Source organism: Aegilops tauschii, chromosome 5, assembly GCF_002575655.3.
Source record: "Aegilops tauschii subsp. strangulata cultivar AL8/78 chromosome 5, Aet v6.0, whole genome shotgun sequence".
NCBI classification, from domain to species: domain Eukaryota; kingdom Viridiplantae; phylum Streptophyta; class Magnoliopsida; order Poales; family Poaceae; genus Aegilops; species Aegilops tauschii.
Genome location: NC_053039.3, coordinates 45088239 through 45099707, shown reverse-complemented (window position 1 = coordinate 45099707; position 11469 = coordinate 45088239). Strand labels below are relative to the sequence as shown.

General features: G+C 46.2%; 2 protein-coding genes across 6 annotated transcripts; both read right to left on the bottom strand.

Moving 5' to 3' along the window:
- Positions 1–1609: 1609 nt before the first annotated feature.
- Positions 1610–3234, bottom strand: LOC109769435 (small ribosomal subunit protein uS10). The gene is made up of 3 exons (XM_020328182.4): positions 2977–3234; positions 2729–2842; positions 1610–1980 (listed from the first exon to the last, which is right to left on the bottom strand). Exons 1-3 carry the CDS (start codon positions 3101–3103, stop codon positions 1838–1840), a joined length of 384 nt encoding a protein of 127 aa, XP_020183771.1. The 5' UTR covers positions 3104–3234; the 3' UTR covers positions 1610–1837.
- Positions 3235–4162: 928 nt separating this feature from the next.
- LOC109769434 (uncharacterized) lies at positions 4163–8509 on the bottom strand. 5 transcript variants are annotated; one of them, XM_040388762.3, is made up of 9 exons: positions 8229–8509; positions 7979–8126; positions 7516–7605; positions 6834–6888; positions 6638–6760; positions 6451–6507; positions 5971–6345; positions 4614–5281; positions 4163–4414 (listed from the first exon to the last, which is right to left on the bottom strand). In XM_040388762.3, exons 1-7 carry the CDS (start codon positions 8372–8374, stop codon positions 6215–6217), a joined length of 750 nt encoding a protein of 249 aa, XP_040244696.1. In that variant the 5' UTR covers positions 8375–8509; the 3' UTR covers positions 4163–4414; positions 4614–5281; positions 5971–6214. The 5 variants fall into 5 exon arrangements, with proteins under 5 accessions (XP_040244696.1, XP_073355815.1, XP_045084244.1 ...); XM_073499714.1 differs by having other exon boundaries at positions 4779–5281; positions 8229–8505; XM_045228309.2 differs by having other exon boundaries at positions 4614–6345; positions 8229–8505.
- Between the last annotated feature and the right edge of the window lie 2960 nt (positions 8510–11469).

The window sequence follows — 11469 nt, the reverse complement described above, 5'->3', positions numbered from 1 at the left end:
AACCGTGAAGCTCACGCAAGGTCGGCGAGAGTGACGCAGCCCCAACAGCAACCACAGGTGGGTAGCAATTGGACATTGTGCGACGTGTCGTTCTGCAACTGCAGGGTAAGGATGAGATAACCATCCTTATAAGACTAAAGTGACACACCTCAAATAGTTTTAGGACCGAAAATTGCCGTTTAACTAATACACCTTCAATAGTTTTAAGACCTAAAACTGCAGTTTTAAAGTTATAGGACTAAACTGACACACCTTCAATAGTTTCAGGACTTATGGTGCATTTTACTCGCTATAAAATTACAGATGAAGATGGTGATTCTTACAGTTGTAACAAAAGGCTTGAAATGAAAGAGAAGATGGTGATTTACTATAAAGTAATGTAACCCGCATTAAAGATACTCTTGGGTCCATAAAGTGGATCATCACAAATAGGTTTAAAAATTTGAAGGCATTAGCTACTCAAGTCCCTCAAAAAGATTTTGGTCCGTAGAGTGGATCATCATAGGAGACCATCCTACCATCGCCCCTGGTACAAGGATTCCTCGCAGTAAAATAATTCCCGATGTCTTTCAAGCATATCCAACTTGTCTTTATACAACACACACTTTCTACCGTCTGGGTGTTTGCACCGTCTCATGTTCATCGTTAGTAGAGGAAATGGAATTGAAACTGTGAGGCACGGGAGAGATTGGTATTTATAGCTTGGGAATTGGTGACTTGAAGGTGCCCTCCTGGCCCACCGCATTATTATTCTTCTCTAGTGAGCTCCGATTTGATATCATCACCTTTATGCTAGTAAAACCACATATTTACTGCGTCATAGGCTCTCTACACCTCTCAATCATGCCCTTGCATATTGCATACTCCCTCTGTTCCTAAATATAAGTCGCTGGGGGAGTGTAGTATAATGGATTTAAGCCCACAACCAGTCTACTTGGAAATGCATGACGGACTAGTTGTCAAGCATCTGGCATTGGACTTATATTTTGGGATTCAACCAAGGAATTCACGACCTACTGGTTAGAACCGCACTGAAAAGATGCCCACTCTTATGCTGCTCTGAACAAGGAAAAATACATCTGATTGTCCGCAAGTTAGATTTATTCTGTTATCTGTTTGCCATGTATGCAGATAAGCATTTCTTTCCTATGCGATGGAATCAATGGCTTGATCACACAAGGGCGAAATGAGATGCAACAAAAGCCAGTATGAAGGTTAATCGGTGTCAGAACGCGGCTAGTTGCGGAGCTGATTATTGGTGTTAAGCAGGGGATTTCTGTCCATCAGTTCAAATGTAGGCTACTAAATTACAGATGAACACGGTGATGCGTCCAATTGTGACAAACGGCTTGAAATGAAAGACAAGATGGTGATTCACTATAAAGCAATGTAACCCACATTGCAGATACTCTTAGGTCCATAAAGTGGATCATCACAAATAGGTTTAAAAATTTGAAGGCATTAGCTATTCCAAGTCCCTCAGATAGCTTTTGTTTGCTTTTCACTTTGCAGGTTACAATTTCTTGAATACTGCACCTGATATTAGCTGAAGCAATGTCCTCACAGTGGAGCAACTAATGGAAATTATGACAACTGATGACACCAAATCTCAGACACATCAATAGTGAGCCATGTATAAATATCCAATCCAGCGCAACACACCGAAGAGCGACAAAAATTCAAGATGATATCTCAGACCATAAGAGGTACTCTGAATCACAGGGCAAAGAACCTAATGAGCCATACAAAACCCAGTTCACATACTACCAAACGTTCAAAATTATGTCTTGGTTCGCTGGTGTCTCCCCACACTTGTAAAAAAAAAAGGCACAGCTCTCTACTGGTCGCTGATGGTCACCTCAACCTCAACACCGGGCTCGATGGTGATCGAGGTGATCTGCTTGACAACGTCCGGGGAGCTGACGAGGTCGATCACCCGCTTGTGCACCCGCATCTCAAACCGATCCCAGGTGTTGGTACCTAAACACCGAAGGAAGATGGCATCATCAGTACAAGTATAGCCAAAATAAACTATACACAAATAGGAATGAAGCAGTATTAAAAAGCTCGATTTTGAAACATCAGATGTGTCAGAAACACCATGTGGAATCATCATTTGCTCAGCCTATTTGCCAAGTGCAACTGCTTCATTCTTAGTGAAACCATAAGTTGAATGATTAATCCTATTTGTAGCCCAAGTGGCAACCATATGGTGCTGGTTAATAAAATCGTGCAAGTATATTACAACCATAAACATCCAGAGGACTGCACTTGTAACACATTGCTTGCATTACCAAGTAGGAAGGACAAGTGTTTTCTTCGGAAGAAAACATAGCATTAAAGGGGCTGCCCACCAGCTTTAAAAAGCTCGATTTTGTAATCCAGGAATAACTTGTTGTTTTAGCATCATCTGAGCAGCCCATCATAAAACAGAGTGCAAACAAAAATTAACAGCAAACAGCTGATCATCGTATCATCAAGATGGTAGGATCGATCACTGTTAAAATCCTATGGGCTATGAACTTCAACTGAGACAGTTGATCTCTTGGCTAACAACTAGCAACAAAGAACTGTCCATACAACCAATTTACTGACGTGCCATCTAACCCTAAACAGCCTGATTCTACAGAGAAGCGTTTTACCGACGCCGTAGTTGCATGACGGCGAGCATACAGGGCACAGAAACGAAGTAAAAAATGGGAGCCGACGAGGGAGGCGTGTCAGTCACCTTCTCCGCACGGCGACTTCCTGGTGGTGATGTTGAGCACCTTGGTGGGCATCCTGACGGGGCCCTTGACCCGGAGCAGCTTGTCCTTGGCGCCCCTCACCAGATCGGAGCACACTGTCGCCGGCACACGAGGAACACGCACGCGTCAGTCAGATCAACAAGATCACAAGACCAGAAGAGGAGGAAGAAGGGGATCCACCCCATCATCATCGGAAGGAAAGGAAGGAAGCAAGGAGGAAACACCCTACCCTTCTCGAGGTTCTTGACGCTCTTGGAGGAGAGGGTGATGCGGATGCGGTGCTGCGCCTCCTGCGGGCCCTCGAAGCCGGCCTTGCCGGACTTCATCGGCGGCGCGTACGCCAGCTCGGTCGCCATGGCTGCGGGCGGCGGCGGGTGTGGGAGAGCCGGCGCTTCTTGCGGCGCGAGGAGGGGAGGGGAGGGGAGGGGAGGGCGGCGGCGCTGGGGGTGGAGGTTGCTCTGTTTTGCCTCTGCGGGATGCGGGATGAGGGTTTCTGTATAGGCTGGGGGCCGCGCGGGAAGGTCGCGCGGCGTCCGATCGGCTGGCCCGACCGATCCGGCCGTCCGTTGGGACTTGGAGAGAGCGTCGCTCGATAGGAAATTGGAGCGCTGGTATGGAGCCACGAGCTTACTTCCTGTTGATCGAAAAAAAAGGATTCCGGTGGATTATTGCATCATTCATCTTTTTTCTTTGAAGGGCGCATCATTCATCTTTTTTTTTGCGAGATTTTTTTTTTGAAAGAGTTTTTGCGAGAATGAACGCCTCCTTTCATCGCAAAAACGATCGATTACGATGGACAGACGTGGAGTATCTGCTGCCGAGCTCAAGTGCTCCTTGATGAACGGTCAAATCCAAAATTTTGCAAAACAAATCAAGAACTTTCGGGTTTTTTTTGGTAAACTTTGATAAATGTTTTGTGTGCTTGTAAAAATTTATCATGAAAGGACATTCGTGGAAGTGGTCGCAAAAAGATCAATGCTCCAAAATTGCTATTTTTGAAACCATTTTGGAGTGCTGTTTTTGTTTTTGCCGTGACTTCCAAGAATGCCATCTTGTGATGAAATTTATCAAGCATACAAAACATTTACCAAAGTTTGTCATTTTCAAAATTCAGGATTTTTTGAATTTGTTTTTTTACCGTTCATCCGGACCTCATTTGAGCTCAGGAGCAAAAGAGGACTTTCGGATAACGACCTGCATTTCAAGGTTCACAAGAAGTGGTAGTATGTGCTGATTTTATTTAATTTTCCTCTAGTTTTTAACAACTGCACCAAGATTCGATTTTCTTTTAGCAACTTCATATAAAAAAATGTCTTCTAGACGACTGCACCAAGAACTTTTTGCGAGAGCCCAGCCAATGAAGGCAATACAAGGCTCGTTGCGATAAGACTGACAATCATAGTACTGATATCAGGTGAAAGAAATCAAATCACTCATGTTTGAATTACCATCTGCAAATGCCCAGGTACATGAGAAATTCTTATGCCACCAGTATCCAGACCATGCCAACATGTTTTTGTTGAGAAGACTCAAAGGTCCAGCTAATAAGCATTTGTTGTCCACGCGCCTTCATGGTGCCGACACCTTCGACACCGTGGACCTTCTCTCGTTCTGGGTTTTGCTTGTGCTGAATGGATCATGACCTGGTAGTTGGTACAACGCTGAATCTGAATGGAATCAGGGCAAAAAGAAAATATTAGCAGATGATGACTGTGCAGTTAGAGCAACGGATCTGAATGAAATCAGGGCAAAAGAACATATTAGCAGATGATGATTGTGCAATTAGAACATCGGCAAGCTTTTGAAAGAATGCAGATACGAATGATGCATATCTTGTGTGGTGCAGAAAATTGTTAAACAACTCACTTTTTGCAGTTAATGGGGCTGCACCATGATTGATGTACTCCTCATGTAACTACTCAAGCGCATTGAGCTGCAGCCCCCACTCAAGCGCATTGACTGCTGCAGGAGCAGCAGCAGCAGCAGCACCGCCGCCTCCAAGAAAGAAGGGAAAGATGGACGAAGGTTCACCTGGAGCAGCAGAGAACCTCTGCATCAGGAACTGGTGCTGGGACGGCGGCCACTGCAGGGTGGACACGGTGTTGGACTGAAGTGTGCTCCTGTCGAAGGCAACAGAGGCGTGGTGGTGGCGGCGGAGGCGGTGGCGGTGCTGCTGCTCCTGGGAGAAGGTGAGCTGGGAAATCATCTGAAAGAACATGGGTGAGACGTGCGAGCCCTGGGTGGTGTAGTAGGCAAGCGTGGGCTGCAGCTGCTGATGCTGATGCTGCATTCGCTTGTCAGCGGCGTTGGAGCAGTGCAGGAGCTCGGCGAACGTGCCATTGGCTCAGTGAGCGGCATTGCCATTGTCGGCAGGGCCGTTGGCGAGCGAGAGCACAGAGCCCTTGCTGGTCTCCGAGGTGCTGACCTCCGCGGCGTCATCTGCTGGCAGGCAGGCGGGGCGGCAGGAAGGGCGAAGGAGCAGTCCAGCAAAGGGAGCCCATGGCTCCCTAGCTCATGCCAGTCCACAGCTTCCTCTGCTCATTTTGGGGTAGGATTCACAACAAAAAGATTAGCACCCAATCTTGCAAAAACATTGAACTCTTTTGAGAAATGCTGCAGCTGTGGCACGAACTCAAGTTCTTGAAGCGAGGCTTTAAACAACAAAAATCTTCCTTTCTTGTAGGAAAAAACAACAATAAACTCTTACAGGAGATTTGCAATTAAAAGGTTCTGCACAGTCAAAACAACAAACAAATTCCCCCCGCAAAAAAAAGTCCTACCAGTTCTTATATAGCCCAATGACCCTTATCCTCTGGTAAATGAGTTGTTTAGCGCCCAAAAATTGCAGCTTGTGAAAAAGCAGAAGCTTTGTCAGAGGAATCTGTTACTCTAAATCTGAACATTAATAGTAGCCGATGTTCTTGCATAAATGCATGGCCCCATGTTCCCTTTTCTTTAACAACATAACTAATCAAGGAAAGGATATTTTAGCTGGGGATTCTGTATCTATAACTCCCAATTACGTAGTCAAATCTAGCAAGAAAGTAGAGATAACCATAAGCTGAAAACCCCAGATTTGCAGACTCACATCATAAACCAAATTTGCTACTCCAGAAAAGATTCCCTCAGCTTTACTTCACAACTTTGGAAAAACAAAGTGCACATGCAGAACATGGGAGGGTAGCTAGCCAAAATGTCCTTCAGAAGAAACGAGACGACAAACCTGATTCAGGGAGAAAATTGTCCATGGATTCAGCAAACATATAAGCACCACCACCAGGTGCAGGTTATCATCATCACCACACGCATGTTTTGCACAACCACTTGTACAAGGTCCAGAACGATGCTCCCTCTCATGCATCAGAGTCTGTTTGTCAAATGATGCCTTCAGAGTTCAGAGAGATATTACAGCACGGTTTAATCAAGGGAGTGAGTGCATCTCAAGCTATCAACGCAAAGCCACGGTTTTATCTTTGGAACGGTATCAGAGGGCGTCCTGTCCACGTCTCCATCTTCTCCAAGTACTTGACGGGGACGACGCCGTCGAAACCCTCCGTCAGTACCACCTTGTTGTCGGAGATGTATAGCTTCATCCCATCTGAGAAACGAATTCGGCAATCAGATACTAGCATCTCTAGTCTAGCGAGATAGTAAATGAAGAACTCGAATCGCTTGCGGAGGGTGTGGCAGCATTGATACATACCTTGCAGCGCCTTGCGGACGTCCAGGTATATCAATATGTTTGCGCTACGCCGCATACCTGAAGAGGACAAACAATGACAAGGCAGAGGTGGAACAAACCACATCTTTAGTAGGTGAACAGTGCTAGTTCTTCCACTTGCTCAGAAGAATAAACCCAATAGACAGTATGTTGGGAACGGAAATGATACCGCTTATGACTCCTTCGTCTGATGGCAAACCGCTTGAGAAATGTATATGTAGCCTTTCCATACGTTTTAGTCCATGTTGCAATATTGAATCAAGATTCTTCCTGTAGGTCCCATGGACACAAACTGTGGATAGAAAGATAAATTAGCACCAACCCATTCAGGAGAAGATGCAAACACGAGTATCACAATCAAATACCTGAGACTTCGTCGGCTGATAAAATTGGTTTCAGCAAGCTCTCTGATGCAACAGTCTGCAAGAGGTTTACAGGATCATTACAAAAGCAAACTTGATTAAGTAATTCCACTAAGCGGGTTACACGCAACTAGAATTCACTTGATGATAGAATGAGGCTAGCAGATCACATGCCAACCCCCACACGATAACAGAACAGCAACACTGCTCTCAGAGGTATGCCAAATAAGAATAAAGGTACATTGGAATTACACTTCTTTTGATTAAATTAGGGTATGATGCTCGAAAATATGACCTTAAAACTGAGACAAAACATGTAAAAAAGAAGACAGCTCCCTGAAATGACAAGTTTATTGTATGACTAGTTAATGATAGGAAAAATACCAACAGGGTTGTAATACTGACAAAGCATTTACATGTCGAGCTAAAGCACGCAATGTCCCATATGGACTTTGATTCAGAAAATACTCTAATATGGGCTTTAAAAAAGTCTGATATAGGCAGCCTAGAAAGGGGTTCGACGCATGACACTATTAATTAGTGCCCCTTTTGTATGACTAATCCTCTTAGCAGTTACAAAAAAAACAACGATTACTACATGGCAGATGATCATGAAGAGTATGAACAAGTCTTACTTGTAAAAACGGAATACATTAGTGCAGGGGGGTTCAGACAGAAAACATACTGTCACAGTGTGCCCCTGGTTAGCCCGAATCAGGAGCTCGCCATCCTCCTCCAACAGACTGAACCTCTGCTTGTTGTCTCGCCTGACCGCCTACAGGCGAGGAGGCAAAAAACCATTTACTCGAAGCATCTTACAACTCGCAACAAATTCCAGGCTAACCCAATTAATTTTACAACATATAGAAATTTCCCAATTCAAGTTCATGGTGCTAGGCTGCTAGCTATCAAGATGAAAACAACATGTAGCAGACACAAGCATACCAGGCAAGGTGGGCTAGGTGCTTAGAAAGATCATCTCCTCTTCAGCAGGAGCGTGGGGCATGAACAGATACTATTACCTCCGACCGAAAATTCTTGTCTTAGATTTGTCTAGATACGGATGTATCTAACACTAAAACGTGACTAGATAAATCCGTATTTACACAAATCTAAGACAAGAATTTCGGGACGGATGGAGTATTTACCTCCCTGATTTCATCCACCGAGTGGGACTTGAGGGGAGACTTGGCGAAGGTCTGCAGGTTGAGGCCGAGCAGGTCGCGGGCACGCACGTAGCCGTCGCTCCTCATGCCCAGCCCCAGCTCCGGCGCCATGTGCCGCAAGACCGTCGTCCTGAGAAGAGAAGCACAGACAGAAGGCGGCCGTGAGTGAGTACCTGTCGAGCGCGACGCGATTGCGGAGAGGGGAATCGGAGTTTTGTGCAGATGGTGTTACAGGAGGCGGCCGAGGGCATCGACGCGGTTGCTCCCATCGCCACGGCCGCCGGCTCGCCCGGCGGCGCCACGGCCACCTCGCGGCTGGTGTGGGGAGGCGAGGGCGGCTGCGTTGGAGCCCTGGCCGGAGCTAGAGGAGGTGTTCATGGTGAGAGCGGTGCGGGGGGTTGAGGAGAAGGAGAGGGGAGGAGATGGCGGCCGCCGTTGCGCAGGCGGCGGTGGACGACGCGACCGGCGTGCGCGGTCACGGACGGCATTTTCCTATTTGACGCATTAGGCGCCGAATTGCACAGAAGCGGAACGGGCCAGCCCATTTAGGTGCACATAGGTTCCCGGCTTTGGGAACCTTCCGGAAGATTCTGGTCCGGCTTTTACTGGGTTTTTTTCCTGCCGTTTCTTTTATCGTTTTATTTTCAAAAAACATTCGGGTTTCAAAAAATTGTTCGCAATTAAAAACGAAATTTAGAAAAATATCATATTTCAAATATTTCTCCGAACTTCAAAAATGTTCTTGTTTTTTAAAAAATAAAATTCAAAAATGTTCCGGAATTTTATAACATGATTGTGTTTCCAAAATTTGTTCGGTATTAAAAAAACGTCCTCGAAACTAGTTCACATATTTGAAAAGTGTTCAGTGATTTTCAATCACGTTGTAAAAAGAATGTGTTTTCAAAAGTTGTTCACATTTTAAGAAAATGTTTGCTTTTAAAAAATGACCGTGTTTCTCAAAAACTATTCTAGAATATATTCAGTTTTTAAAAATAAATTTATTTTGTGTTTTTCTGGGAAAATGAATGAGAAAACTGCAGTACACAAACTGCTATAGTAACGACCGGCTCTCTATGCTAAATCACCTTGCTAGGATCACACTAGCTGCGGGTGGCTGTAGTGGGGACGCCCTGTGCGTCCGGCCGACTATTTGACACAACCCGTCACGGCTGGACAAAACAGTGGAGATGCAGGCTGATGGGCTAGGCCTCGCTATCTAGCCTGAAGATGGAAAAACATGGAATGTTGTACTCCCTCTGTTCACTTTTATAAGTTGCTTTAGACAACCGAAAATGGGCCGCTTTGTATGTTGTCTAAAATGTCTTCAAGGCCTTATAAAAGTAAACAGAAGGAGTAGTACATAAGTTCACACCGAAACTCAATGTATACTTTCAAAAAGTAAAAGGAAGAGTTATAGAAGTGAATGGTAACCAAACTAATGTTCATTGCACAATTTATCTCTCTTACTAGCTACTTCCTCCATTCCTAAATACAAGACGTTTTGATAGTTCAAATTTGAACTACCCAAACGCTTTATATTTGGGAACGGAGGGAGTAATTGCATGTGCGTTGCAATTGGGGCATACATATTCTAGTGATTGAACACCAATCGTGTCTGGCATAAATCTTAAATTCAATATATTCTAGATTTTGATAAGATTTTGACACCAATCGTCGCCATGGCCGTCCCGGAGCAAGACGGAGCTATGGGAGGGCCCCAAAATGGCTTGGGGAGCGGCATGGTGAGGCTTGGAGGGAAAGAACGAGCCTGGGTGGCTCGAATTTAAGGCGAGGCCGGCAGGGAGCTTCGGCCATGGGGAGGACATGGGAGCTCCTTGAGCTTAACTAAGAGGGCAGGGGTTGGTAGAAAGTGCAGGAGGCCGATGGTGAGGAGAGACGCGGTCGGGGGCGTCTTAAATAGCTAGGGCGAGATGCCCGTGTCTGGAAGCCGTCGCGGACCTGTGGGCGATTCTCTTGGCGTGGCCGGGTGAAAGATCAAGGATGTCGCCTAGAGGGGGGGTGAATAGGCGCTTTAAAATAATTACGGTTTAGGCTTGAACAAATGCGGAATAAACCTAGCGGTTAATTTGTCAAGCACAAAACCTACAACAACTAGGCTCGCCTATGCGCACTGACAACTTATGCTAAGCAAGATAAACAACTAAGTGATAGCAAGATATATGACAAGAAACAATATGGCTATCACAAAGTAAAGTGCATAAGTAAAGGGCTCGGTTAAGAGATAACCTAGGCATGCGAAGACGACGATGTATCCCGAAGTTCACACCCTTGCGGATGCTAATCTCCGTTTGGAGCGGTGTGGAGGCGCAATGCTCTCCAAGAAGCCACTAGGGCCACCATAATCTCCTCACGCCCTCGCACAATGCAAGATGTCGTGATTCCACTAAGGGACCCTTGAGGGCGGTCACCGAACCTGTACAAATGGCAACCCTTGGGGCGGTCATCGAACCCGTACACTTTGCCAACCCTTGGGGGCGGTCACCGGAACCCGTCAAATTACTCGGGGTGATCTCCACAACCTAATTGGAGACCCCGACGCTTGCCCGGAGCTTTACACCATAACGATTGAGCTCTGAACACCACGAACCGTCTAGGGCACCAAGGCACCCAAGAGGAACAAGCTCAAGGGTACCAAGCACCCAAGAGTAATAAGCTACTCAACTTGTAACTTCCACGTATCACCATGGAGAACTCAAACCGATGCACCAAATGCAATGGCAAGGGCACACAGAGTGCCCAAGTCCTTCTCTCCCAAATCCCACCAAAGCAACTAATGCTAGGGAGGAAAATGAGAGGAAGAACGAAGAAGAGAACACGAAGAACTCCAAGATCTAGATCCAAGGGGTTCCCCTCACATAGAGGAGAAAGTGATTGGTGGAAATGTGGATCTAGATCTCCTCTCTCTTTTCCCCCAAAAACTAGCAAGAATCCATGGAGGGATGGAGAGATAGCAAGCTCGAAGAAGGTTAACAATGGGGGCAAATGCGAGCTCAAAGGATTGGGTCCATTGGGGAAGAAGGCCCCCTTAAATTGGCACCCCTGAATCCAACCGTTATGCCCACTAGTCGTGCACAAGCGGTACTACCGCTTGGAGGAGCGGTACTACCGCTTAGCACGGCCAAAACAGCCCAATGAGGCAGAAAACACAAATAGTAGATCTGCCAGAGAGGTAGTACCACTCTGGGGAGCGGTACTACCGCTCTGGGGAGCGGTACTACCGCTTGAGCGGTACTACCGCTCTAGTACCCCTCAGGGAAAACAGGCAACAGAAACATGCACAACCATTTAAACACAAGAGGTACTACCGCTCGGAGGTGCAGTACTACCGCTTGAGCGGTACTACCGCTCTACTACCGCCTAGAGAAAACAGGCAACAGAAACATGCACAAAAGACTTTGCCCAAGTGGTAGTGGCGGCGGTAGCTAGTCCACAACGGAAGTACCGCAAGCGGT